Below are 26,136 nucleotides of genomic sequence, written 5' to 3' on the forward strand. Positions count from 1 at the left end.
AACACACCTCTCAACAGGTTCGTATACAAAATGGTTCAGGAAACGATGGTGCAGGTGTCAAGCGTAGTAAGCGACTACTGTTACTAAAATTGTTAGCGTTTGTACTAGATGGCACGTCTGTATCTATCAAACAACAACAAAATGTTTAAAAGTGGCCACTGTACCTTACTGGCCACTGTTCCAGCCTCTCCCTTATATACCAAGTGTAACACTCTTAGCAAACAATCCTCGAATACCCAACGTTTAGGTAGGATTTCTTCCGCTTAAAACTTTCTTAAATTCCAAAATTTGTGCTTGACTTCTGGGTGGCACTTTCCCTCTGTGCACGTGGACTCCAATTTCAGTAATTTTTTAGATAGGCTTGGCTGTATTTTCAATAAGGCATTTCCATTAATTACAATTAAGTCAAAACATCACAAACCCTGGACTACCAGGTATCCGCATATCAGCCAAGACTATGCGTTCACTACTGTACATCAAGAAATTTACTACCAACGTCTTTGTCACTGAATATATCTCCAAGTACAGAGGAACCTATAAAAACTTATCAAAGCAGCTCAAAAAATGTACTATCAGAATCGTCTGGGAAGCTCTAAAAATGTTGCAAGAGAAACTTGGTCCATAATAAACTATCTTCGAAATAAAAATAACACAGCTCAAACATTTTCTCTTCCAAACCCTGAAAATCTAAATGAATACTTCGTTAATGTGAGTAAAAATATAACATCAGCTATTTTGCCACAACAAGATCCTATTTCTTATTTCCCCAAAAAAGGTCTCGAATTCATTCTTTATAAGACTAGTTAATAAATCTGAATTGATTCAAACAATCAGTAGTATCAAAAGCAAATCTTCCTGTAGTACTGATGGACCAGCCATAAAATTTTTCCTAAATCTCCCAAAAAATGTGTTGGAAGTCCTGGTCTCACTAATTAACGATTCCTTTGAAAAAGGTATATTTTTAGATTGTCTAAAGACAGCCATTATTATTCCTCTTCATAAGGCCGGTGAAAAATTTATGCAACTATAGACCTATTGGCTTACTATCGGTCCTATCCAAAATTATTGAGAGCCTTATAAAAAGCTCGATTTAAGCATTAAACAATAATCTTAACACTGCCACTGTTTTTTGTAAGGGCGGGCATGTTTTCGACGCTGAAGTACTTGAGGGTCTTAAAAGTACCCTTGTTTTGGACGCTGCCGGAAGGATTATTGCAGGTACCAGATATTAGATATAATTAGGGTTTAATGATGGTCATTGAAATTTACTTAGTTACTAGTTATTAGTTTGTCAGAGAACAGTGAAAAGTGAACATGGAAATTTCAACGTTAGTAAGTAATCGTGGTAAAATTTTGCTCAAAGTGAACAGTTTTACTTTTTCTCAATATAAAGTACTAAAATCGGGAGAAACGTATTGGAGATGCGTAAAACGGAAGTGTAAAGCGAAGATATTCACGAAAGGGCGAGAAAAGTTAGTGATCCGAAGTAATCTAGAACATAATCACGAGTGTGATATCAAGACGCTTAATAGACAGATTGTGCGTAGCAGTGCCAAAAGGATGGCTAAGGATAATTTCACCGAAAGGCCGTCCAAAATCATACATAGTGCGTTGAAAGAAAATGTAGATTGCTTGAGCCACATGTCTGTTAAAGACGTTAATTTAATACGAAATCAAATATACAGTGAACGGCGAATGGCTCAACCGAAACTGCCCAAAAGTAAAGAAGAAACTATTGCTGCGGTAAATATTATGAATATCAAAACACTTAAAGACGAGAATTTTATATTTGCGGTTGAACTAAGTTCTAACATTATCATCTTCTCGTGTAACACTAACATGCGTTTTCTGTGCGGCAGTGAAACGATTTATATGGACGGTACATTTAGTTACTGTGCTCAATATTTCAAGCAATTTTTTACCATACATGTATTTATTAATAAACATTATATACCATTGTGTTATTGTTTACTTCCCGACAAATCGGAACAAACCTATATAAAACTATTTAATGTTTTGAAACGCAAATGTGAAGTAATTGGTCTAAAATTCAATCCAACAATCATTTTCTCCGATTTTGAAATTGCTATCCACAATGCTGCGCGTTTTGAATTTCCAAATGTGCACATTAAAGGGTGCCGTTTTCATCTTATGCAAGCTTGGTATCGTAATATCGGTGGTTGTGGCTTAAAAAAATTATGTTCGTTAGAAATAGGATACATGAGTATCAAACTAACTGTATCGATCGATTCCATTTCGTAAAATGTATGTCGTATTTATTTCAAAGTGACAAATAAACCTTATCAAGCTTAATCTCTAGAATTTTATTACCTGACTTTCCATTTACATTTCAATTACACCCAGCGTCCAAATCATGTATGCAGAAACAGGTAATTTTATTTTAAATTTAGCGTCCAAATCATGCACGTCCTTTTGTAACTATGCCAAAGCTTTTGATTGTGTAAATCACATTTTGATAAAAAAATTAAATTTCTACGGAATTCGAGGTATTTCTTTGAAGGGTTCCAATCTTACTTAAGGAATAGGAAACAACTAGTTAGAGCAAATGATACTGACTCTAGTCACAAAAGCATTGTAGGCGGAGTACCACAAGGTTCAGTGTTGGGTCCTCTACTTTTCCTTATCTTTATAAATGACATCACTAACTAAAAATCGATGGAAAAATTTTTCTTTTTGCTGATGATAACAGTATTACCTGGAGGAACTCTAACATTGCAACTTTTCATGCAATTATAACTTCTGATCTACTTAAAATCTGGCCCGACTCTAATTTTTTCTCTTTTAACGTGGATAAGACAGTAGCATTATCCTAAATTTTGCAATGGATTAAATATTTTATTATCTTTTATTCTGTGATATTGACGATTTATGTAATTTTAGTAAATTTTAATTGTTATTGTTATTTTTTTGACTTTTTGTAAGCTTTGTCCATAAAATTGTACAATTTTCAGTGACAATAAAGCATATTTCTATTCTAATCTATTCTTATTTGTACAATATTTGTATATTTACCAAAATTATTTTTACTTGATTTTAGGAATCCCATATTAATAAATAATAAATTTTTTTAAAGAATTTTAACTCCATAAATTGGCAACCGTCCCGATAAGTTTTTTATACTCCATTCACCTACTGCTCTTACGCACATACCTACATTTCTTATGAAAATTCCACGATGTCTCTAATATGGCGGTACAAGGAAAACGTTTTATGTTAAAACGAAATATTGCTTTATATTTTTACGTTTTATTGCTATGAAAATTTATTATTGAATGGAAATATGAAGTGGCTCATATAAAGCTTTTAGCAAACCATTCAGAGAACATTGCAAATATATTCAGTAATTCCTTTTCTCTGCTTGAATGGCAATAACGTCGTAAATTGAGAGAGGGAAAACCTTAAGCTCCGCTGCTTGGAAAATTTTACAAAAGAACAACCGAAATCCATAAATTAACAAGTTCGGCAAATATTAACAAGTTTATATTATATAAATATGTATTTACAGTATTTGCGAGATTTGAAAGAATAACTGATGCTGTTTATTCTAGGAATTTTTAAATTAATTTAGTTCAATTGATGTACTAGTTCTAAAAACATTAGTTACTATGCCTCCTGTTAAAAAACACGCTAATGTTTATCAATTAATTAAAATTGAAAAAGGTAGGAGATTCTATTGGGGTCTAAGAATTGCGTTATAGAGATAGTATCTTTTGTCTAGTATCATAGACGAGAGACACGTGACAAACCCCGGGATATTATAGTACTAAAAGGTACTCTTACTTTAAGTCGGTACGATACACCGTTTTCGAGAAAAATCGATTTGATATCTGAAAATTTAATAATTTAGTATCACAAATGCTTAAAAGTTACAGACAAAAAAGTTATGCGTTAAAATACCCGTTGACCTACCCAAAACGGACGCCTATGAACGGTACTAGAACTTCGCGATTAATGGAATCGATTCAACTTTAGAGGATAAAATAATCGTATAGTTTATTTCACGAAAAATGGTTGAGTGCTTAATGATTGTAATAAAACCCGACCGCAAGTACCCCAGCTTAGTCAACATTAGTTGAGCAGGTAAGTATTCAGGTAAAATTGAAGCTACTGTGGAGTGTCGTTATCTTGTTTGTATAATAAATTCCTGGTAATATAAAAACGATTAAAAAATAGTATAAAATTATAAAAATGATTAGAATACATTTTATTTCATAAAGTTGTAAACATTTTAACAGTGAGTTTCACTATCAATGGTTGATCTTTTAATGACCACAATAAATTTGTTGATCGTTAAGTATTTCCTGGAATAATTATACAGGTTCCCTCTATTCTGTATAATTTGTAAAAGTATATAAAATCGATGAGAAATTTTTAAATATACATTTTGTTTCATTTAGTTGAAAGTGTTACAAGTGTTACCAGTGTTATACCTATTTATACCTATAAAACAGCATTATGTGGCGTTCGTAGAAAAACATTGATGGTGCTTCTTCCAGTGTTCCAGCAAAGAAAAAGCATTTATCTGCTGACGCTAGAGAAATCGTAAAAACAATATATAGTTCTTTACTTACAAGAGGACTTACTGCTAATACTGCTGCCAGTGAAATATCTGATTTAACGAAAATACCTCTAACCACAGTGAAAAGAATTACATCAAATCCCATTAAGTCAAGAAGGAAGCGTAAGGATGCCGGTTCTACCAAATGTATTGACGAAAGTGATAAGGACTTAATACGACGAAAAATTTACACAATGTACGAAGAGCAACGGATACCTACATTAGATGCTTTAAAACAACGGCTTACTCATGATGATACACAAATAAACTGTAGCCGCATTAGTCTTTGGAGGATTTTTGTCTAAAATGGGCTTCAGATATCGTACAATTGACAAAAGGCAAGTGCTTATGAAGTCCCATCGTTTACAAAAGTTGCGTACTGAATATATAACTTCCATAAGAAAGTACCGTACAGAAGATCGACCAATAATTTATCTGGACGAGACATGGTTTGACACTCATGAAACACCATCCGAAGGATGGTCCGATTCTTCCAACAGGTGTCAAACAAAAGCTCCATCAAACAAAGGGAAAAGAATAACAATTTTACATGCAGGATCAGAAAATGGTCGGGTCCCAAATGCCTTATGGTTTTCTGCAAAGAACATTAAAGACTTCTGCGTGGACTACCATGAGGATACAACGGCAGAGCTTTTTGAGCAATGGTTTAAGAATTGTCTTATACCTAACCTTCCTCAAAATAGTGTGATAGTAATGGACAATGCAAGTTACCACAGTCGTCAATTACATAAGTCTCCAAGTGCAAATAACACGAAAATTGAAATTCAAAACTACCTGTTAGAAAACGATATATATTTTGAAAAAAGTTATTTAAAAAATGAACTGTTAGAAGTGTTAAAATCATTTTCTATTAAAAAAGTATATGTTTGTGACGCATTGGCCGAGGAGATGGAACATACAGTGTTATGGCTTCCGCCCTACTATTGTTTATTTAATCCCATAGAGCATATGTGGCACCAACTAAAGTCAAATGTTAGGTCACAAAATGTTTCTCCGACTTTAAGTGGTAGTGTAGTCGAATTAATAAGGAAATGTGTTGATGATATCTCCCCAGAAAGTTGGAAAAATTCAGTACGCCATGTAATGAACGTAGAAAATTCATATGTTACTTTGAATCACATAATTAAACCAATTGTTATTAATCTTGAAGAGGATAGCGACAGCGAAACAGAATTAGGTATTTAGGAATTCATAAATATATTTTGGTTATTTTGGGTATTTTTTTTGTAAATATTAACTTGTATATATTTTTCTATATTTTTTTTCAATTCATCTATTTTTTTGTACATTATGTATTCGTTTGTATGTATATACTGTAAATAGAACTATTATTACTGTACATTTTTAACGATATCCGATTAGGAAGAGCAAAAACTTTTAAATGCGCCAGTTTTTTGCTGACAGTCCTAAGCCTGTAAAAAGTGTGAAGGAAAGTACCTTTCTGAATTTAGATCCATATACTACAATTATTTAAGTAGAACAAAAAAACTACTTTCTTCATGTTAAAAATTGTTCAATTATCAAGTATATTCACTTGAACAACCTAAAAATACCATATGAAATAATTTAATAAATTTTTATAATCGTGTATTACACAGCTACCAATGAAATATATTAAATAACAAACTTTCTAAAGTGCGACCCTGTGTACTTCGGTAGTTTATTGAGAGACTCTTGTATACACAATAGGATCAACTCAGGTAACCATTAAGCACTCAACCATTTTTCGTGAAACAAACTTTACCAGTTTGTACTTTTCTAAATAAAAGCGTTCTGGACTTATTAAAAAAAATCGGTTGCCTGTAAAGTCGGTTTTACGGGCGAAGATTTTACGTGACAACGTCTTTTTCTCGGTAGAATATTTATTGATATGAATATTATTAAATTGCACAATAGTTGTTTGCAGTTGAAACGCGCTGTTTCTTCTCAATCGACTGAATTACGATTGATTGCAGAGTGATTTAAACTAATAATTTACTTAACACTATCAACATTTGTCAATAGTATGACATAACCTATAAACTCAGTTTCTCAACTTTTGTGTCAATCTAACAATTAATCAATCAATCATAGTTTACGATAATGAAATATTAGTGTACAATTATTTACCTTTATTGTTGTAGTTGTTGTAAATGACGAATCTAAGCACTCCACATTTTCACTACAGACACAGCTGACGATACTTTCAACGATTTTCAACTTTAGCGATTCAACGCGCCTAATTCTCTAGTGCCGCGCGCAGCGGACCGATCATGTTTGAGTGGGAGAGAGACGCAAGGCATTCGCCGGTCCGGCGGGCCTCTCTCTCGTTCGGTGACTCATCGTAACAGACGTGAGCGGGCGTTACACTTTTTCATGAGTGACTCCGAGCCACAACCTAATTTAAGACGTTGTCACGTCAAAAACTTCTTACAAGGCGCCCTCTTCAAAGAGCTCTAGCTCCCTTAGGCAGCATTTTCGGACTAGATGAATTGGGTTAAATCGTCTTAAAATTATCTGAGGAATCTCCGGTTTTCGTTTGTCAGGAGAGTTTCTGGACACCCTGTAGAATTCACTCTTTGAAGGAGTATCCTTTCAAATACTTTAGAGATAATGGGAAGAAAACTGATTGGACGAGAGGATGATAGTTCGTGCAGATCTTTATTTGGTTTCGGTATTAGAATAATTTGTGCCATTTTTCATTAAAACGGAAAATAGCCTAACTTTAGTATAGCGTTAAATATGTACATACCCAACCGAAATCCTTCTTCGGGTAAATTTTTGCAGATTGTTTTGTATAAAACTTAAGAGATCGCTGGTTAAATGATACATATTAGATAAATAATAATGAAGAAAAAATGCAATATTTTGTTTGTAAATAAATTAGCGAAAAATAGCAAATACAACTGTCAGTAAATTACGAAATTAACTAGCCATACTCATTATTGTTGTTTATACAAAGAATATAGACTTACTCTTTGAAATATTGATGTCGTATTCTTAGCCAGTGGAATATCATTGGTACCGCGTCGCGACGCCGAGGCTCGTTGGCACGAGAGCCAAAAAAATTGGTGTGTTTCGTTCGCTGTCTTGGGATGAAGTGATTTGATTTGAGACTTAAGACGATCAGAAAAGAACCCTCTAACCGTTAAGTGGTTTATGGACAAGTGCATCTCATAAATCAACCCTATTGTAGGGCACTTCTGAATAGCGACAATCCAATTCAATGGTAACAGTAATATGATACTTCACATGTAATGTGTATATTGGCGAATTCAATATTCAAGTCAAATTCTCCGCACTTAAAACATAATACATAGATGAGATAGCCAGTTTAACAATTTTACAAAATAACAGGAAGCAATATATTTTAACAGAGTCGTTAGAGTACAGGATTAAATTAGATCACATTATAGTACACTAAAAGAAAAATATTAATAGTAAAAATATGAAAAGAAATAGTACATACTTTCCCAAACACAGATTTTCCCTGATATTTAATCATATTTTTGTTCTGAAGCTAGTTTCTTGTGGCATTTTAAAGTAATTACTATTTAAATGGGAATAAGCCACAATTAAAGGTTAAAGTACGTTTATTGACGTTTCAATTTCCACTTCGGAAATCGTTTCCAAAATTCGTATTTTCTATAAAATCTGTTTTTCATTCCAGCCTAGGCTGGTGGTCACTGGATTCTTCTCTTTACGCCCTTTTACACCAGTATGCCACTTATTATGTATATCTTTTTAAAAAATTGTTGTACTTTTACTTTGTTTTTATTGATACCGTGTACCTATTGTTTGCTTGCTAACTTCATAGATTTCTTATAATGAGGCGATCGTTTGGTTTAATCGTTGAATCTTGCGTATAACACTGGTTGTTGTTATTTTGAAAATAAAAACAAGTGTTAAAGAAAACTCTCTCTAGTAGAGAGAGTAGCAACACTGAAATGGAACTGGGCAGGTCACGTGGCTCGTGACAGATAATAGATGGACAAAGCGGATACTGGAATGGAGACCAAGAGAGGATGCCTACCGAAGCAGAGGTCGTCCACCAACACGTTGGACTGACGATCTAAAACGTTGTCATAGGAATTGGATGCAAGAGGCACAAGATCGAAATAGATGGAAAATTATGAGGGAGATCTATGTCCAGCAGTGGATAAGCGAAGATTGAATGATGTTAAAGAAAAATATTTCAAAGTCGCAACTTTTCTCTAGTGCGCAACTAAATCTCACACATTCGGCGTAACACGCAGTGGCAGATGGTAGGTAAATGATTTTCAGGGACTACCTGCGTATTGCCGCTACGCTATCGATATTACTTTTGCATTACGCATTTCTCTCACGGGGTATAGAGTTTCTGTCGAGTGATTTACGATGACGCTATTTTGATAAAACCTCAAAAATGCTGTCTGAATAATGGGAAATCATAGCACTGATAATTCGCAGTGCGAATAACAAGCGCAAGGATAACCGAGGTTCTACTGTATTACAGACATTTTTACGAGTCGCTATTCTAAGTCATGTATTTTTAAATGAGAATTACCAAATACTAAGTTTTTAAATTTTTTTCTCTTCAGGTTTGTTTGAGTTTAGATATTGGTGAAATCCTATTACTACTTTTGAGCAAAAGTCATTAAAATGTGTTCATGAGGTTATTTTAATAACAAGTGGTAAAGTTAAGACAATTAGATATACACTTTAAATTTTCTCTAAAATTTCTAGACACATGTTTAGATTTTTTTAATCAGCAAGTCACTAACTAATCGAATTTTTAATACACTTTTAATTTTCTCGAAATTTTCAGCGAATACATACATCCAAGTGGAAATTTTTCTCACGAACAGTTAGATCTAGGAAAATTCTAAGTATATCAGAAGAACGAGCGGCCAATTTTATGTAGAAAATGTCCATTCGCTTAAGTCTCGGACCAAAATTGACGCCAACATAGCCGATTAACGAAATTTGATAAAAATCCAATGGTCTACAGTTTTTTCGATTTTCGGGCAAAACGGTGCATAATTCCTAGCCAGATGTTTAAATTTTTTTATCGGCAAGTCACCCTTAATCGAAATAATTTAAATTTCAAACAAAATATACACTTTTAATTCTCTCGAAATTTTCAGCGAATACATACATCCAAGTGGAAATTTTTCTCACGAACAGTTAGATGTAGGAAAATTCTGAGTATGGCAGAAGAACGAGCGGCCAATTTTATGTAGGAACTGTCCATTTGCTTGACTCTCGGACCAAAATTGACGCCAATATAGCCGATTAACCAAATTTGATAAAAATCCAAATTTTTGCCAAATTTTACAAAAAAAAAATTTGTTTAATGGTTTGGTACATGCAATTGGTCCAGCTTATTCCAAACATATGTGTTTTTTTCTGATCCCTTAAGCCCAGTTTGCCGGAAAAGAGGAAAAATCGAATTTAAAATTCTACAGTTTTTTCGATTTTCCGGCAAAACGGTGCATACTTTTTAGCCACATGTTTAGATTTTTTTAATCTGCAAGTCACCATTAATCGAAATAATTCAAATTTCAAACAAAATATACACTTTTAATTTTCTCGAAATTTTCAGCGAATACATACATACAAGTGGAAATTTTTCTCACGAACAGTTAGATGTAGGAAAATTCTGAGTATGGCAGAAGAACGAGCGGTCAATTTTATGTAGGAAATGTCTATTCGCTTGACTCTGGGACCAAAATTGACGCCAACATAGCCGATTTACGAAATTTGATAAAAATCCAATGGTCTACAGTTTTTTTGATTTTCCGGCAAAGCGGTGCATAAGTTTTAGCCACATGTTTAGATTTTTTTAATCAGCAAGTCACCCTTAATCCAAATAATTCAAATTTCAAACAAAATATACACTTATAATTTTCTCGAAATTTTCAGCCAATACATACATCCAAGTGGAAATTTTTCTCACGAACAGTTAGATGTAGGAAAATTCCGAGTATAGCAGAAGAACGAGCGGCTAATTTTATGTAGGAAATGTCTATTCGCTTAACTCTTGGACCAAAATAGGGCCAATATAGCCGATTAACCAAATTTGATAAAAATCCAAGGGTACCCCCTTGGAAAACTTTTGCCAATTTTTACAAAAAAAAAAAAATTTGTTTAAGGTTTGGGTACATGCACTTGGTCCAGCTTATTCCAAACATGTGCTTTTTTCTGATCCCTTAAGCCCAGTTTGCCTGAAAAGAGGAAAAATCGAATTAAAAATTCTACAGTTTTTTCGATTTCCCGGCAAAACGGTGCATAATTTTTAGCCACATGTTTAGATTTTTTTAATCAGCAAGTCACCCTTAATCGAAATAATTCAAATTTCTAACAAAATATACACTTGTAATTTTCTCGAAATTTTCAGCGAATACATATATCCAAGTGGAAATTTTTCTCACAAACCGTTAGATGAGTGAAAATTCTGAGCATAACAGAAGAACAAGCGGTCAATTTTATGTAGGAAATGTCTATTCGCTTGAGTCTTGGACCAAAATTGACGCCAACATAGCCGATTAACGAAATTTGATAAAAATCCAATGATCTACAGTTTTTTCGATTTTCCGTCAAAACAGTGCATAATTTCTAGCCACATGTTTAAATTTTTTTAATCAGCAAGTTACCCTTAATCCAAATAATTCAAATTTTAAACAAAATATATACTTTTCATTTTCTCGAAATTTTCAGCGAATACATATATCCAAGTGGAAATTTTTCTCATGAACAGTTAGATTTAGGAAAATTCTGAGTATGGCAGAAGAACGAGCGGCCAATTTTATGTAGGAAATGTCTATTCGCTTGACTCTCGGACCAAAAATTGACGCCAACATAGCCGATTAACGAAATTTGATAAAAATCCAATGGGCTACAGTTTTTTCGATTTTCCGTCAAAACGGTGCATAATTTCTAGCCGCATATTTAGATTTTTTTAATCAGCAAGTCACCCTTAATCCAAATAATTCAAATTTCAAACAAAATATACATTTTTAATTTTCTCGACATTTTCAGCGAATCCATACATCCAAGTGGAAATTTTTCTTATGAACAGTTAGATGTAGGAAAATTCTGACTATGGCAGAAAAACGAGCGGCCAATTTTATGTAGGAAATGTCTATTCGCTTGACTCTCGGACCAAAAATTGTCGCCAACATAGCCGATTAACGAAATTTGATAAAAATCCAATGGGCTACAGTTTTTTCGATTTTCCGTCAAAACGGTGCATAATTTCTAGCCACACATTTAGATTTTTTTAATCAGCAAGTTACCCTTAATCGAAATAATCCATACTTCAAACAAAATATACACTTTTAATTTTCTCGACATTTTCAGCGAATCCATACATCCAAGTGGAAATTTTTCTCATGAACAGTTAGATGTAGGAAAATTCTGACTATGGCAGAAAAACGAGCGGCCAATTTTATGTAGGAAATGTCTATTCGCTTGACTCTCGGACCAAAAATTGACGCCAACATAGCCGATTAACGAAATTTGATAAAAATCCAATGGGCTACAGTTTTTTCGATTTTCCGTCAAAACGGTGCATAATTTCTAGCCGCATATTTAGATTTTTTTAATCAGCAAGTCACCCTTAATCCAAATAATTCAAATTTCAAACAAAATATACACTTATAATTTTCTCGAAATTTTCAGCGAATACATACATCCAAGTGGAAATTTTTCTCACGAACAGTTAGATGTAGGAAAATTCTGAGTATGGCAGAAGAACGAGCGGCCAATTTTATGTAGGAAATGTCCATTTGCTTGAGTCTCGTACCAAAATTGTCGCCAACATAGTCGATTAACGAAATTTGATAAAAATCCAATGGGCTACAGTTTTTTCGATTTTCCATCAAAACTGTGCATAATTTTGAGCCTATGTTTAGATTTTTTTAATCAGCAAGTCACAATGAATCGAAATAACTTAAATTTAAAACAAAATATACATTTTTAATTCTCTCGAAATTTTCAGCGAATATATACATTCAAGTGGAAATTTTTCTCACGAACCGTTAGATGTACGAAAATTCTAAGTATGACAGAAAAACAAGCCGTCACTTTTATGTAGGAAATGTCTATTCGCTTGACTCTCGGACCAAAATTGACGCCAATATAGCCGATTAACAAAATTTGATAAAAATCCAAGGGTACCCCCCTTGGAAAATTTTTGCCAAATTTTACAAAAAAAAATTTTGTTTAATGGTTTGGTACATGCAATTGGTCTAGCTTATTCCAAACATGTGCTTTTTTCTGATCCCTTAAGTCCAGTTTGCCGGAAAAGAGGAAAAATCGAATTAAAAATTCTACAGTTTTTTTGATTTTCCGGCAAAACGGTGCATAATTTTTAGCCACATGTTTATATTTTTTTAATCAGCAAGTGACCATTAATTGAAATAATTCAAATTTCAAACAAAATATACACTTTTAATTTTCTCGAAATTTTCAGCGAATACATACATCCAAGTGGAAATTTTTCTCACGAACAGTTAGATGTAGGAAAATTCTGAGTATGGCAGAAGAACGAGCGGCCAATTTTATGTAGGTAATGTCCATTTGCTTGAGTCTCGTGCCAAAATTGACGCCAACATAACCGATTAACGAAATTTGATAAAAATTAAATGGGCTACAGTTATTTCGATTTTCCTTCAAAACGGTGCATAATTTCTAGCCACATGTTTAGATTTTTTTAATCAGCAGGTCACCCTTAATCGAAATAATTCAAATTTCAAACAAAATATACACTTATAATTTTTTCGAAATTTTCAGCGAATACATACATCCAAGTGGAAATTTTTCTCACGAACAGTTAGATGTAGGAAAATTCTGAGTATGGCAGAAGAACGAGCGGCCAATTTTATGTAGGGACTGTCCATTTGCTTGAGTCTCGTACCAAAATTAACGCCAACATAGTCGATTAACGAAATTTGATAAAAATCCAATGGGCTACAGTTTTTTCGATTTTCCGGCAAAACAGTGCATAATTTTTAGCCACACATTTAGATTTTTTTAATCAGCAAGTTACCCTTAATCGAAATAATACATACTTCAAACAAAATATACACTTTTAATTTTCTCGAAATTTTCAGCGAATCCATACATCCAAGTGGAAATTTTTCTCATGAACAGTTAGATATAGGAAAATTCTGACTATGGCAGAAAAACGAGCGGCCAATTTTATGTAGGAAATGTCTATTCGCTTGACTCTCGGACCAAAAATTGACGCCAACATAGCCGATTAACGAAATTTGATAAAAATCCAATGGGCTACAGTTTTTTTGATTTTCCGTCAAAACGGTGCATAATTTCTAGCCACATATTTAGATTTTTTTATTCAGCAAGTCACCCTTAATTCAAATAATTCAAATTTCAAACAAAATATACACTTTTAATTTTCTCGAAATTTTCAGCGAATACATACATCCAAGTGGAAATTTTTCTCATGAACAGTTAGATGTAGGAAAATTCTGAGTATAGCAGAAGAACGAGCGGGCAATGTTATTTAGGGAATATCTATTCGCTTGACTCTCGTTCCAAAATTGACGCCAACATAGCCGATTAACGAAATTTGATAAAAATCCAATGGTCTACAGTTTTTTCGATTTTTCGGCAAAGCGGTTTATAATTTTTAGCCACATGTTTAGATTTTTTAATCAGCAGGTCACCCTTAATCCAAATAATTCAAATTTCAAACAAAATATACACTTATAATTTTCTCGAAATTTTCAGCGAATACATACATCCAAGTGTAAATTTTTCTCACGAACAGTTAGATGTAAGAAAATTCTGAGTATGGCAGAAGAATGAGCGGCCAATTTTATGTAGGAAATGTCTATTCGCTTGACTCTCGGACCAAAATTGATGCCAATATAGCCGATTAACCAAATTTGATAAAAATCCAAGGGAAATACCCCCTTGGAAAATTTTTGCTAAATTTTACAAAAAAAAAAAAATTTGTTTAATGTTTTGGTACATGCACTTGGTCCAGCTTATTCCAAACATGTGTTTTTTTATGATCCCTTAAGCCCAGTTTGCCGGAAAAGAGGAAAAATCGAATTAAAAATTCTACAGTTTTTTTGATTTTCCGGCAAAACGGTGCATAATTTTTAGCCATATTTTTAGATTTTTTTAATCAGCAAGTCACCCTTAATCCAGATAATTCAAATTTCAAACAAAATATACACTTTTAATTTTCTCGAAATTTTCAGTGAATACATACATCCAAGTGGAAATTTTTCTCACGAACAATTCGATGTAGGAAAATTCTGAGTATGGCAGAAGAACGAGCGGCCAATTTTATGTAGGAAATGTCTATTTGCTTGACTCTCGGACCAAAATTGACGCCAACATAGCCGATTAACAAAATTTGATAAAAATCCAATGGTCTACAGTTTTTTCGATTTTCCGTCAAAACTGTGCATAATTTCTAGCCACATGTTAAGATTTTTTTAATCAGCAAGTGACCCTTAATCGAAATAACTCAAATTTTACACAAAATATACACTTTTAATTTTCTCGAAATTATCAGCGAATACATACATCCAAGTGGAAATTTTTCTCACGAACCGTTAGATGTACGAAAATTCTGAGCACGATAGAAGAACAAGTGGCAAATTTTATGTAGGAAATGTCTATTCGCTTGACTCTCGGACCAAAATTGACGCCAATATAGCCGATTATCCAAATTTGATAAAAATCCAATGGGCTACAGTCTTTTCGATTTTCCGTCAAAATAGTGCATAATTTCTAGCAACATGTCTAGATTTTTTTAATCAGCAAGTCACCATTAATCGAAATAACTCAAATTTCAAACAAAATATACACTTTTAATTTTCTCGAATATTTATTTTTATTTTCAGCGAATACATACATTCAAGTGGAAATTTTTCTCACGAACCGTTAGATGTACGAAAATTCTGAGCACGACAGAAGAACAAGCGGCCAATTTTATGTAGGAAATGTCTATTCGCTTGACTCTCGGACCAAAATTGATGCCAATATAGCCGATTAACCAAATTTGATAAAAATCCAAGGGTACCCCCTTGGAAAATTTTTGCCAAATTTTACAAAAAAAAAAAATTTTGTTTAATGTTTTGGTACATGCACTTGGTCCAGCTTATTCCAAACATGTGTTTTTTTATGAACCCTTAAGCCCAGTTTGCCGGAAAAGAGGAAAAATCGAATTAAAAATTCTACAGTTTTTTCGATTTTTTGTCAAAACGGTTTATAATTTCTAGCCACATGTTTAGATTTTTTTAGCAATCAGCAAGTCACCCTTAATCAAAATAATTCAAATTTCAAACAAAATATAAAGTATTTTTTAAAATTAAAAATTTATTAGGAAATAATTAAACAGATATTTTGTTATCGCTCCCTTGCACAATTTTTATATTTTGAGTTGCTACGGTTTAGAACGGGATGTGCATTATTAAATTCGTAAAATAATTCAAATAAATCAATTCCATTTGTTACCTATTTTACAGTTGACTGACTTGTTCAGCATTAGATAATTAATGATCTCTGAATATATTAAATTCTTAAAATTATCTATATTTAACTGAATTGTGTGTAAAATCAATTTCGTTCTGTATTATGTACCATAAATTTGACGAAATCTTTCAGGTAGACATTTTCCGTACTTAAACATCAATTTCGTTTGTTACCTATTTTACAGTCGACTGACTTCTTCAGCAAGAACAAAAACCTCCAAAAATTTTCGTCAATAAAGTTTACACCTCGTCGAGCATGACTGGTGTATGCATCTTAAAAGGAAAAAAGAAAAGTAGAATCACGAAATGAATGCAAATAACGGCTATAGAATCCGGCCGATATAAGGGGATCAGAAAGAATTGCCAAGTAAGGTATTCAATATCATGGCGTTTGACCATCAAAGCGGCGTCCTGCTACAAATAAAAAGTTTTAACGCAGATGTAGTATCCAAAAGAACATTTAAGATGATCTCTGTGCTGAATAATATAGGTTTACGTAAAGATAAAGTGTATAAAAGACACACTTTAAAGAGCGTCTCCTTTTTACGAGAAGGTAAACGTGTTAAAGACGTTTTTATTGAACATTATATTAAACACAACGAGGTTTTTAAATGTTTAAAGCCAAAAAGATTTTTTGAAGTTATACTTCTATACGTGCGCTCCACGTTGGAAATTTGTACGGGAGTAAATCGGTGAAATCATTACATATGTAAGATAATGAGTACGATAGAGACAGAAGATATATTTTCTCTCTTTTTCTCTCTCGAGAATAAAAATGTTCCTTTTGTATATATATTTAATATTATATACAGTGTGACCCATTTAGATTGGAAACACCTCTATAAAATTTGAAGTTGTTAACCGATTTTAACCAAATTTTTTTTTAATGTCATGTAATAAAAGGTCTATTGCGGAACAAAATATGAAATATTTATTTAAATTTTCAGGGCAGTCTACGATACTTTTTCTTTGTCGAAAATGGAGAATTTGTATTAGCGATTTTTTTATTAAAAAAATTCCTACGCCACTGGATTTAGAGTGGCTTCAAATAGCTATGACAAAAATTTCATTAAGATATATTTATTAATAACAAACTTATGACAACTTAAAATTTTAAAACTCACTAAGAAAAAAACACTCTGTATTAACGTTAAAATAACACTCTGTATTAACAGAAACATGGAAACATAAATTTAGTTTAAATTCTAGTTGCCTCTACCAATCCACCATCTAATTGGATACATTTGTCGTAGCGTTTATGAATATTTCTAATTACATTTCTTAGTTGTTGGGGAGTAATTTCTGCACATGCTTGTCGAATTCTTGCACGAAGTTCGTTTACGTCTATTGCACGGGTTTGGTAAACTTTTTGTTTGATAACTCCCCAGAGAAAGAAGTCTAAAATTGTGAGATCTGGAGACCTGGGTGGCCAATCTATCAACGGACTACCCCGGCCTCTCCAACGGTTCCGAAAATTTTCATTTAGCCATTGCCTCACGGTTCTGACGTAATGAACAGAACACCCATCTAACTGGATATACAAATTTAATCGTTCATTAATTGGGAGCTCATGAATAGCATCCCACAAGTCGGTATTTAAAAATTCTAAAAAGTTCTGTGAGTTCAAGTTTTCTTCAAAAAAGAAAGGACCAATAACTCGCTCGTTCAGTATACCACACCAGACATTGATTTTTTGAGAATACTGGCTTTTACAGTTTATTACCCAATGGGGATTATCTGCTGTCCAATAGCGACAAGTCTGTGATGATACTACTCCATTTGTAGTGAAAGTGGCTTCGTCGGTAAACAACACGTTTTTTAGAAAATTTATATTGTTTAAATATTCCCCTTGGGCCCATAAACAATATTCTAAACGTTTTGCTTCGTCGCCTTCTTGTAATGTGTGTAAGAATTTTGGTTTGAAAGGTTTAATATTATTTACCTTAAGACATCGCCGAATACTCTCTCGAGGCACATTCAAATATAAACTGGCATTCCTTAAACTGGCATTAGGGTTATTTCTGAAATGATCTAAAATTATTTGATCATTTCCTCTTCTTCTTTGTAACGGGTTATTTTTTAAAATTAGTTTTAATACTGCACCATATTCATTAAATATTCTATTTATTTTGTTTACCGTACCGCAGCTAATATTAGGACGATCTACATGTCTGTCATTAAATATTGTACAAACTTCCCTGGCACTTCTATCGTTATCTCCCAAAAGACGTATAATTTTAATTTTTTCTCTCAAACTTAATCTTGCAGCCATGACACAAAATATTATTAAAAGAATTTGAAGTAAATATTGTTGCAAATATTATGCATAAATTTATGCTAGCACTGAAATGCTATATTGTATGACACAAATAATGTCAAACAGTAATATCGTTGTCATGGCAACTGAGATTTAAGTTGTAGCATGTAAAGTTAATAATAATGTAAGTGCGTTACTTGCATTAAATTTTTATGCTATTTTAAACATTTTTTTGTCTAGTAGTGGTTTATTATTAAAATTATTTAAAAAATAATTAGTTTAATGGTTATCTGTTGATACAGGGTGTTCTTTTTTGACTCGTAGCTTAGTGAGTTTTAAAATTTTAAGTTGTCATAACTTCGTTATTAATAAATATATTTTAATAAAATTTTTGTCATAGCTATTTAAAGCCACTCTAAATCTAGTGGCGTAGAAATTTTTTTAATAAAAAAATCGCTAATACAAATTCTCCATTTTCGACGAAGAAAAAGTATCGTAGAATACCCTAAAAATTTAACTAAATATTTCATATTTTGTCCCGCAGTAGACCTTTTATTACATGACATTAAAAAAAAATTTGGTTAAAATCGGTTAACAACTTCAAATTTTATAGAGGTGTTTCCAATCTAAATGGGTCACACTGTATATATATATATATATATATATATATATATATATATATATATTATATTTATATATTATATATATATATATATATATATATATATATAATATAATATTTATTAATATTATTATTTATGTGATATGTTTTGTATTAATAATTAAATGTTCATAATTATTTTAGTCTTTTGTATTTCAAAATAATAATCTCAATAAATCACTGTAAGACCGAGAACTGTCAATTTTGAAATACGTTTGTGTCATATCTGATTGGCAAATGTTTTACGTGTTTGGTTCATACGCTGGTGTATGTGAGTTCGAATCCCAATATGAATTTACTTTTTTATTTTTGAAATATTTAAAAACCCCAGGTTAATTTTATTAAATATATGTAAAATACGCAAAAATGCTAAATTTTAAAATAAAATGAAAATTTACAACATAATCCGAGTTGTTGGTTTTTGACGTTATACTATTATTATATTGAATTATGTTGCAGTGTATTGTATTGTATTTTTATATTAATAACAAAATAAACAATGAATTTCACTGCAGAGAACGTGTAAAAAAAATTTTTTTAATTCAATTCCTTTTATACCTATATGAAAATAAAAATATATATTTTCATCAAAATATTGATTCAATCCTTTATTTACTTACTATACTTCTATTACAGGTCAAATGTTTATATACAGCAAACGATGCACCTTATACCTGTATACCTAATTCTTTTTCTCTTTCTGCTCTCTCTTACCTATAGCATTACATATGTAATGATTGTGCAGATTGCCTCCCATATAAATTTGTAACGACGAACGCGTGTATTGAAGTATAACTTCTACCGGCAGTCCCACTGGACTGCCACACCCGTTTTTTATTTAGGCCTTATTTTACTAGATTATATTTAGAATTGATTCAGAATAGATTGTATTTAAAATATAAATCCATGTTTCTTAAAACACGCACCGAAAGAACTTAGTGATCTTACATAGAGAAATTGCTATACCTTCTGCTATTGCTGCTGCATATTGAATGCACAGAAAACAAGGAAAATATAGTTTTCTTGTTTTGCGAAAAATGCGATAATCTCAAAAAAAAGATCCAATTATGATTTAAAAATAACTCAGTTCTTTTATATACTTTGGATACATCCGTATAATACACCATTCATGAAGTAAATCCTCTATAAGCCCATAATAGCGTTTCCAACTCTAATTTATTTTGGATCTGCTTTAACTTTTCTTTGATAACCTAAGTATCTTTCACTAGTACATCTATTATAGAATGAGCAAGATTTTTCTTCGAGAAGTACCTATCTTACATATTCGCTAGACTTTGTTGACAGCAGCTCTAAATAATGATGTAGTCAAGTTTTCGTAAGATTGTCCTAGATTTTTCAGCTATGATACTCTTCTTCGTTTACCTTGGATCTTTCCCTGACTAATCTAGCTTGTATCTCTTTATTATATTGACCAGTTGTCCGGTTCGGTTTAGGCGTCTAAGGACCTCCTTATTTCTAACTCTATCGACCCAGCTTATTCATAGTAGTCTCCTATATAACAACATTTCAAAGGCTTCCAACCATTTATCATTTCACTTAGGTCCCACGCTTCCACTCAATACAATAGCACTGCAAAAATATATATACATTTCTTATTTTCACAAAAGTGGCTCGGGCTTGTCCTGTGCAGCTTTTAATTACTACGGTTGGATCCCAGCTAATATTAATATTACTGACGAGATACATGAGTTTCTGTGCTCTTACGATATTGTACAATTTTGTGAGAACTGGAACGATCTATCAAAGATATCAACAATTGCTCGCCTGTTCAATAGATATTTCATATTCCATGCTTTATAATTTTCCAATATATCAGAAAAAATGTCTCTTAAGTATATATAATGCAATATGGATAAGACAAATAACAGAACAATAACAACCTCTGAAAGTTGGAAGGAATTTGTTATCACCTCAATAAAAAAAAAACACGACAAACCAGATTCCATTCAAATCTCTTATAGGCCCATATCATTAGCTTCATCTGTGTTGAAAACCTTCAAGGAGCTTGGCAAAACTCGTCTTGAGCAATGGATAGAGAAAGAACATATTCTACCTGACAGAATATGGTTTCAGAAAATCTAGATCAAAATCTTGATCATAAATAGTAATAATTGTAATAGATACTTTAGCTGGATTTACTAGTAGCCTCATACTATGGCAGATTTCAAAGATATTACAGGGACATTTGATAACGTTGTCCTAGATGTTTTAACTAATATAATAATTTCAATTGGATTTCATAAACAGTTAGCGAACTTTATAACTTTGCTGTACACAAACAGAAAAATACATTTAAAAACAAATAACTTTTCGATTCAATTTTGATTTAAATTCCATTTCGCGTCACTGTCACTGTTCTTAATGAAAACTCTGTCGCAGACTGTACCGATCGAAGTGTACACGTCCAGTTGTTTACTTCTACTGATATATTTCCGATAATTTTAGTGCACATCAAGTGGGCGTGGCGATTGTAAGATTTTCAAACTTGTTCCTAGATTTGACAAACTGTACTTATTTATTTATAACCTAAAAAATATTACGCGAAATCATTTCGCTAAAATTTACATTTCAGGATAGGAGAACTTTCTATCAATTCATTGTATTTCCCTGATTTGTATTTCACTGAGTGTAATATAGAACATCTTTTATCCGACCTTAATGTTGATCTTTATTCCGTCTACAATTTTAGAGTTTTGTAATCTATGTTACTTTTATGTTATAGTCTGCTGCTTAATACTTTTTAAAACCCTTCGTACACATAAAAATGTTCCGGCACTTACTTAAAAAACATAAAAACAAACGAGTGTACAAGTTTGTGGTACGAAGCAAAATTCATTAACCCCAGTGGAATTTTAATCATAAAGTTTAAATATATTGTAGGTAGAAGTTTGTCATCTATATCTGTATATTTTAGTTCTCAAGTTTTCCTTTAGGTCTCCATCTAGACGATATCGTGTCTGGAGTTTTCGCGAAATATAATCTGATATCAATAAAGGAGCCAGAGGAAACTTTTCAACAAAATCCCATTCCGAGTGTTTGCCGCTCGCTTCCTAGTTTCTGTAGACACAACAGTGTCGTGGTAAAAAATATTAGAAAAGTAATCAAAAAAAATTATCCAAGATTAACTTTTTAAATTTGGGACTAGATTTTATTGTCCATCGAAATCAACGTTTCGGCAGGAAACCCTTGCCTTTGCCAGGATGCTAAAATATAGAAGATTAGGAACAAAAAGTTATTGTAAAATATATAAGACTTACCAAAACGTAAAACGGGACACTGACATTAATGAATTGACAAGCAAAAATTGATATCTGATATCTCATGGTTTACTGTCATTAGTGTATAATTATTTTTATATGTGTGTATCATTGATGTTTTCGAAAAAGGTAAAGTGGAGATATGTTATGACTTCAAGAGTTTTTTATGGTGTTATATTTTATATATTAAATCAGATTGAAATATGTTTTATTTAGGTTCTTTGTATCTTTTTTGTCATTGATTGCGTTGGTATTTCTTTTTATTTCTATTTATTCGTATATCTCCCTCTTCTTTTTGTTTTGTTTGGTTTTTAAAACTTTGATGTTTTCGAAGTAAAATTTATACTCCTTCTCATTTTTATGTTTTGTGAGCGCAGTGACGTTGTTCTTGTCATATTTGTGAGAACGAATTCTGGATTGAAGCAGTTGACTGGTTTGCTCGATATAGACACCCTCACAGTTAATACAAGGTATCTCGTGAACAACATGTGATTTTTTGAGTTTTGGAGTTTGTGTTTTTAGTTTAGTGAAATATTTATTTAAAAGGTTGTTACCTTTGTGAGCCACTATTATGTTATGTTTGGCTAAAATATTTGTTAATTGTTCGTATAAACGTTTTATATATGGAAGAGTTTTATAAGTAGTTTTGATACTGTTGGGATTATTTATGGGATAACAACATTCTCACAACAACGTTTGTTATAATTATTTGTATAAGATTTAAACTGCGAGGCATAAGTTAGGGATACAGCTGAATATTAAATACACAATATTACAACAATTATACAACTAAAAATCAATTAAGTCACTTATCTACAATAACAATTAACACTAGTTTTTTGTATTTTTTTAAATCAAACAAATAAATAGGTAATTAAATTAAATTAAATTTATATGTTGTTTATAGTTTATTATCCCATGAAACGAAACCGAAAAATCACTTGAAAAATCAAAAAATTGCTGCTCGCTCTTTTTTAACTGGAATATCTGGGGGGAAGCCAACAGAGAAGGCGTATTATCTCTTTTACTGCGTCATGACATTTAAGCAAAAATCTTGAAAATACTTGCTCTTTAAAATGAGATTTTCTAAATTAAAAAATGTTTATAAACAAAAAAGTTATTGCAAATTAAACCTGAAAGTAAGCATGTTAAATAGTTTATAAGTAATAAAATAAACAATAGAACAACAACAAATAGAACTGATCAACCTGGAATAACAAACAAGGCGAGAATAAGGTTTAACGATATAAATAAATTGGACAAAAAAGAAAACTGTAACAAAGAAAATTTAATACAAGATCAAGGTGCAAATAGACTACAAACGTACATAAAAATGGCTACGTGGAACGTCAGAAGCCTTAATAGAAAAGAGAAAGAATTAATAGATGAATTTGACAAAGCACAATTAGATTTTTTGGCGATCACGGAAACTAAAAGAAAAGGTCAAGGAATGGATGAATTGGATAAAGAACATGTATTTTTGTACATCGGAGTCAGTACTGATAGTAGAGCGGCAGAAGGTGTAGGATGCCTAATGAAAGCAAGCTATATGTCATTTGTTAAAAATTTGAAATTTATATTACAAAACAAATTAAAGATAGAGATAACACTAGATAATTCAGAAATAACAACTATATTAGTCACATATGGCCCTAATGATGACGAACCATTAAAAGTTAAAGAAGAATATTGGGAAGAGCTCAATGATGCTATAGAAAATGTGAAAGGTAGAATGGTCATTCTACCTTTCTACCTCTTCTACCTTTCTAGTCAGGTTTTCAGGACTTGCAACTTAATGTAGAGTCATATGTCGCCATGTTACCAATCCAACGGTAACTTTACCATCTTAATTGTAAATTAGACATAATGTAAACTAAATTTCATTTAATAATTTTTAAAGGGTTTTTACCCACATATTTAGTGGCTACATCCATGTATTAACTAGACACTGATGATGGAATACTTATTCCGAAAACGTTTTGTCAATTTAACATAGCCCAACTGGGTTTTTTATATACCTTTTTATAAAGGATTTTATTCAAAATTTTTTTTTATATATGGTATACAGCCAAATACAGGAACTTAGTTTCCTTGTGGATTATAAAGGATGTCTTATTGCACAATGGTAATACTTATACCTCAGTGCTGGTTGCTCACTCCGTGTATCTCAAAGAAAGATATGCGAATCTTGAGCTGTTGCTAAATAAATTAAAGCATAGCGAATATTGTTATCAATTCTGTGGAGATCTCAAAATAATATCCATGCTTTTGGGTGAACAGTCTGGATTCACAAAGTATTTATGTTTTCTGTGTGAGTGGGACAGTCGAATTACGTTAAGAAAGAGTGGCCACTCAGAACGACTTGTACCGGGACAAAAAAATGTGCAACGTGATACACTAGTTGACCCAAAAGTAGTTCTTTTGCCTCCTCTTCACATAAAGTTAGGATTGATGAAGCAGTTTGTCAAAGCTTTAGATAAACAAGGTGATTGATTTAAATATCTGTGCGACAAATTTCCTGCACTTTCTGAAGGTAAACTTAAAAAAGGAATTTTTGTAGGTAATCAAATTTGAACCTTAAAATCGCACAGATTGTTCCAGAATACAATGACCCAGGATGAATTTCAAGTATGCAGTTCTTTTGTAGAAGTCATAGACGGTTTCCTTGGAAACAACAAGTCTCCAAACTATAAATAAACAGAAGCCAACATGGTCGAAAATTATAAAAACTAGGATGCAATATGAGCGTCAAACTTCATTTTCTGGATTCCCACGTTGACTATTTTCACAAAAATCTTGGAACTGTCAGCGAGGAGAAGGGAAAGAGGTCCCATCAAGATATAAAGGAGATGGAGAGACGTTCTTCTTCTTTGTGTGCCGTGCTTGTATTCAAGCGTTGGCTATCGTCATATTGACAAGCTGATGAAATGATTCTCGGTCGGCAGCTAGATGAAACAGTTCCTCGACCGTTCGACCTGTCCATTGTCTAATGTTACGCAGCCAGGACAGTTCTTTTCTTCCGACCCAACGTTTTCCTTCGATTTTGCCCTGAATAATTAACCGTAGTAAGCGATATTTAGGTCCTCTTATTATATGACCGAAGTATTTTACCTTTCTCATTTTGATGATGTTGATCAATGTTCGCTCTTTTTGCACGGTCTCTAGCACGCGTTCGTTAGATATGTGTGCTGTCCACGGGATTCTGAGCATGCGACGGTAACACCATAACTCAAACGCTTCTAATTTGTTAAGATTTTTTATTTTTGTTGTCCAGGTTTCACATCCATAGAACAAAGTAGACCAGACGTAGCACTTCAATACTCTTAGACGTGTGGTCAACGACAGACTTCTACTGCATCATACAGAACGCCAGTTAATAAAGTTTTTCTCGTCATTTCCTCGTCACTTTCAACCCTGCAGTCAATCCAGCTACCCAGATATCTAAAGTGTTCCACCCTTTCCAGGATTTTGTTATCTAATCTTAGTACTGAGTCTTAGATATTAATTTTTCCGACCACCATCCATTTTGTTTTTTTTGCGTTGATTGTTAAGCCCTTTTCAGTGCATTACTTTGTTTACAGCATTCAACAGGGTTTGAAGATCTTCTAGACTCTCTGCCATTATTGCGGTGTCATCGGCGTATCTGATGTTGTTAATAATTTCACCACCGATCTTAACACCTTCGCGTCGATTATTTAACGCTATTTCAAAAACTGATTCAGTGTAGGCATTAAACAACATCAATGACATAACACATCCCTATCTGACACCACGCTTAATAGAAACTTTAGCTGAAACCTTTTGATCCACCTTAACATAAGCGGTCTGATTGTAGTAAAGATTTTTAAGCAATCTAATGTCATACG

At 32.5% G+C, this 26,136-nt stretch overlaps 1 protein-coding gene across 1 annotated transcript; it reads left to right on the forward strand.

Moving 5' to 3' along the window:
• Window positions 1-23,603: 23,603 nt before the first annotated feature.
• LOC140442106 (uncharacterized) lies at window positions 23,604-24,071 on the forward strand. Its single transcript, XM_072533182.1, has one exon. The coding sequence runs from the start codon at window positions 23,604-23,606 to the stop codon at window positions 24,069-24,071; it is 468 nt and encodes a 155-aa protein (XP_072389283.1).
• Window positions 24,072-26,136: the final 2,065 nt, after the last annotated feature.

This window comes from Diabrotica undecimpunctata, chromosome 5 (genome assembly GCF_040954645.1).
Source record: "Diabrotica undecimpunctata isolate CICGRU chromosome 5, icDiaUnde3, whole genome shotgun sequence".
Taxonomy (NCBI): domain Eukaryota; kingdom Metazoa; phylum Arthropoda; class Insecta; order Coleoptera; family Chrysomelidae; genus Diabrotica; species Diabrotica undecimpunctata.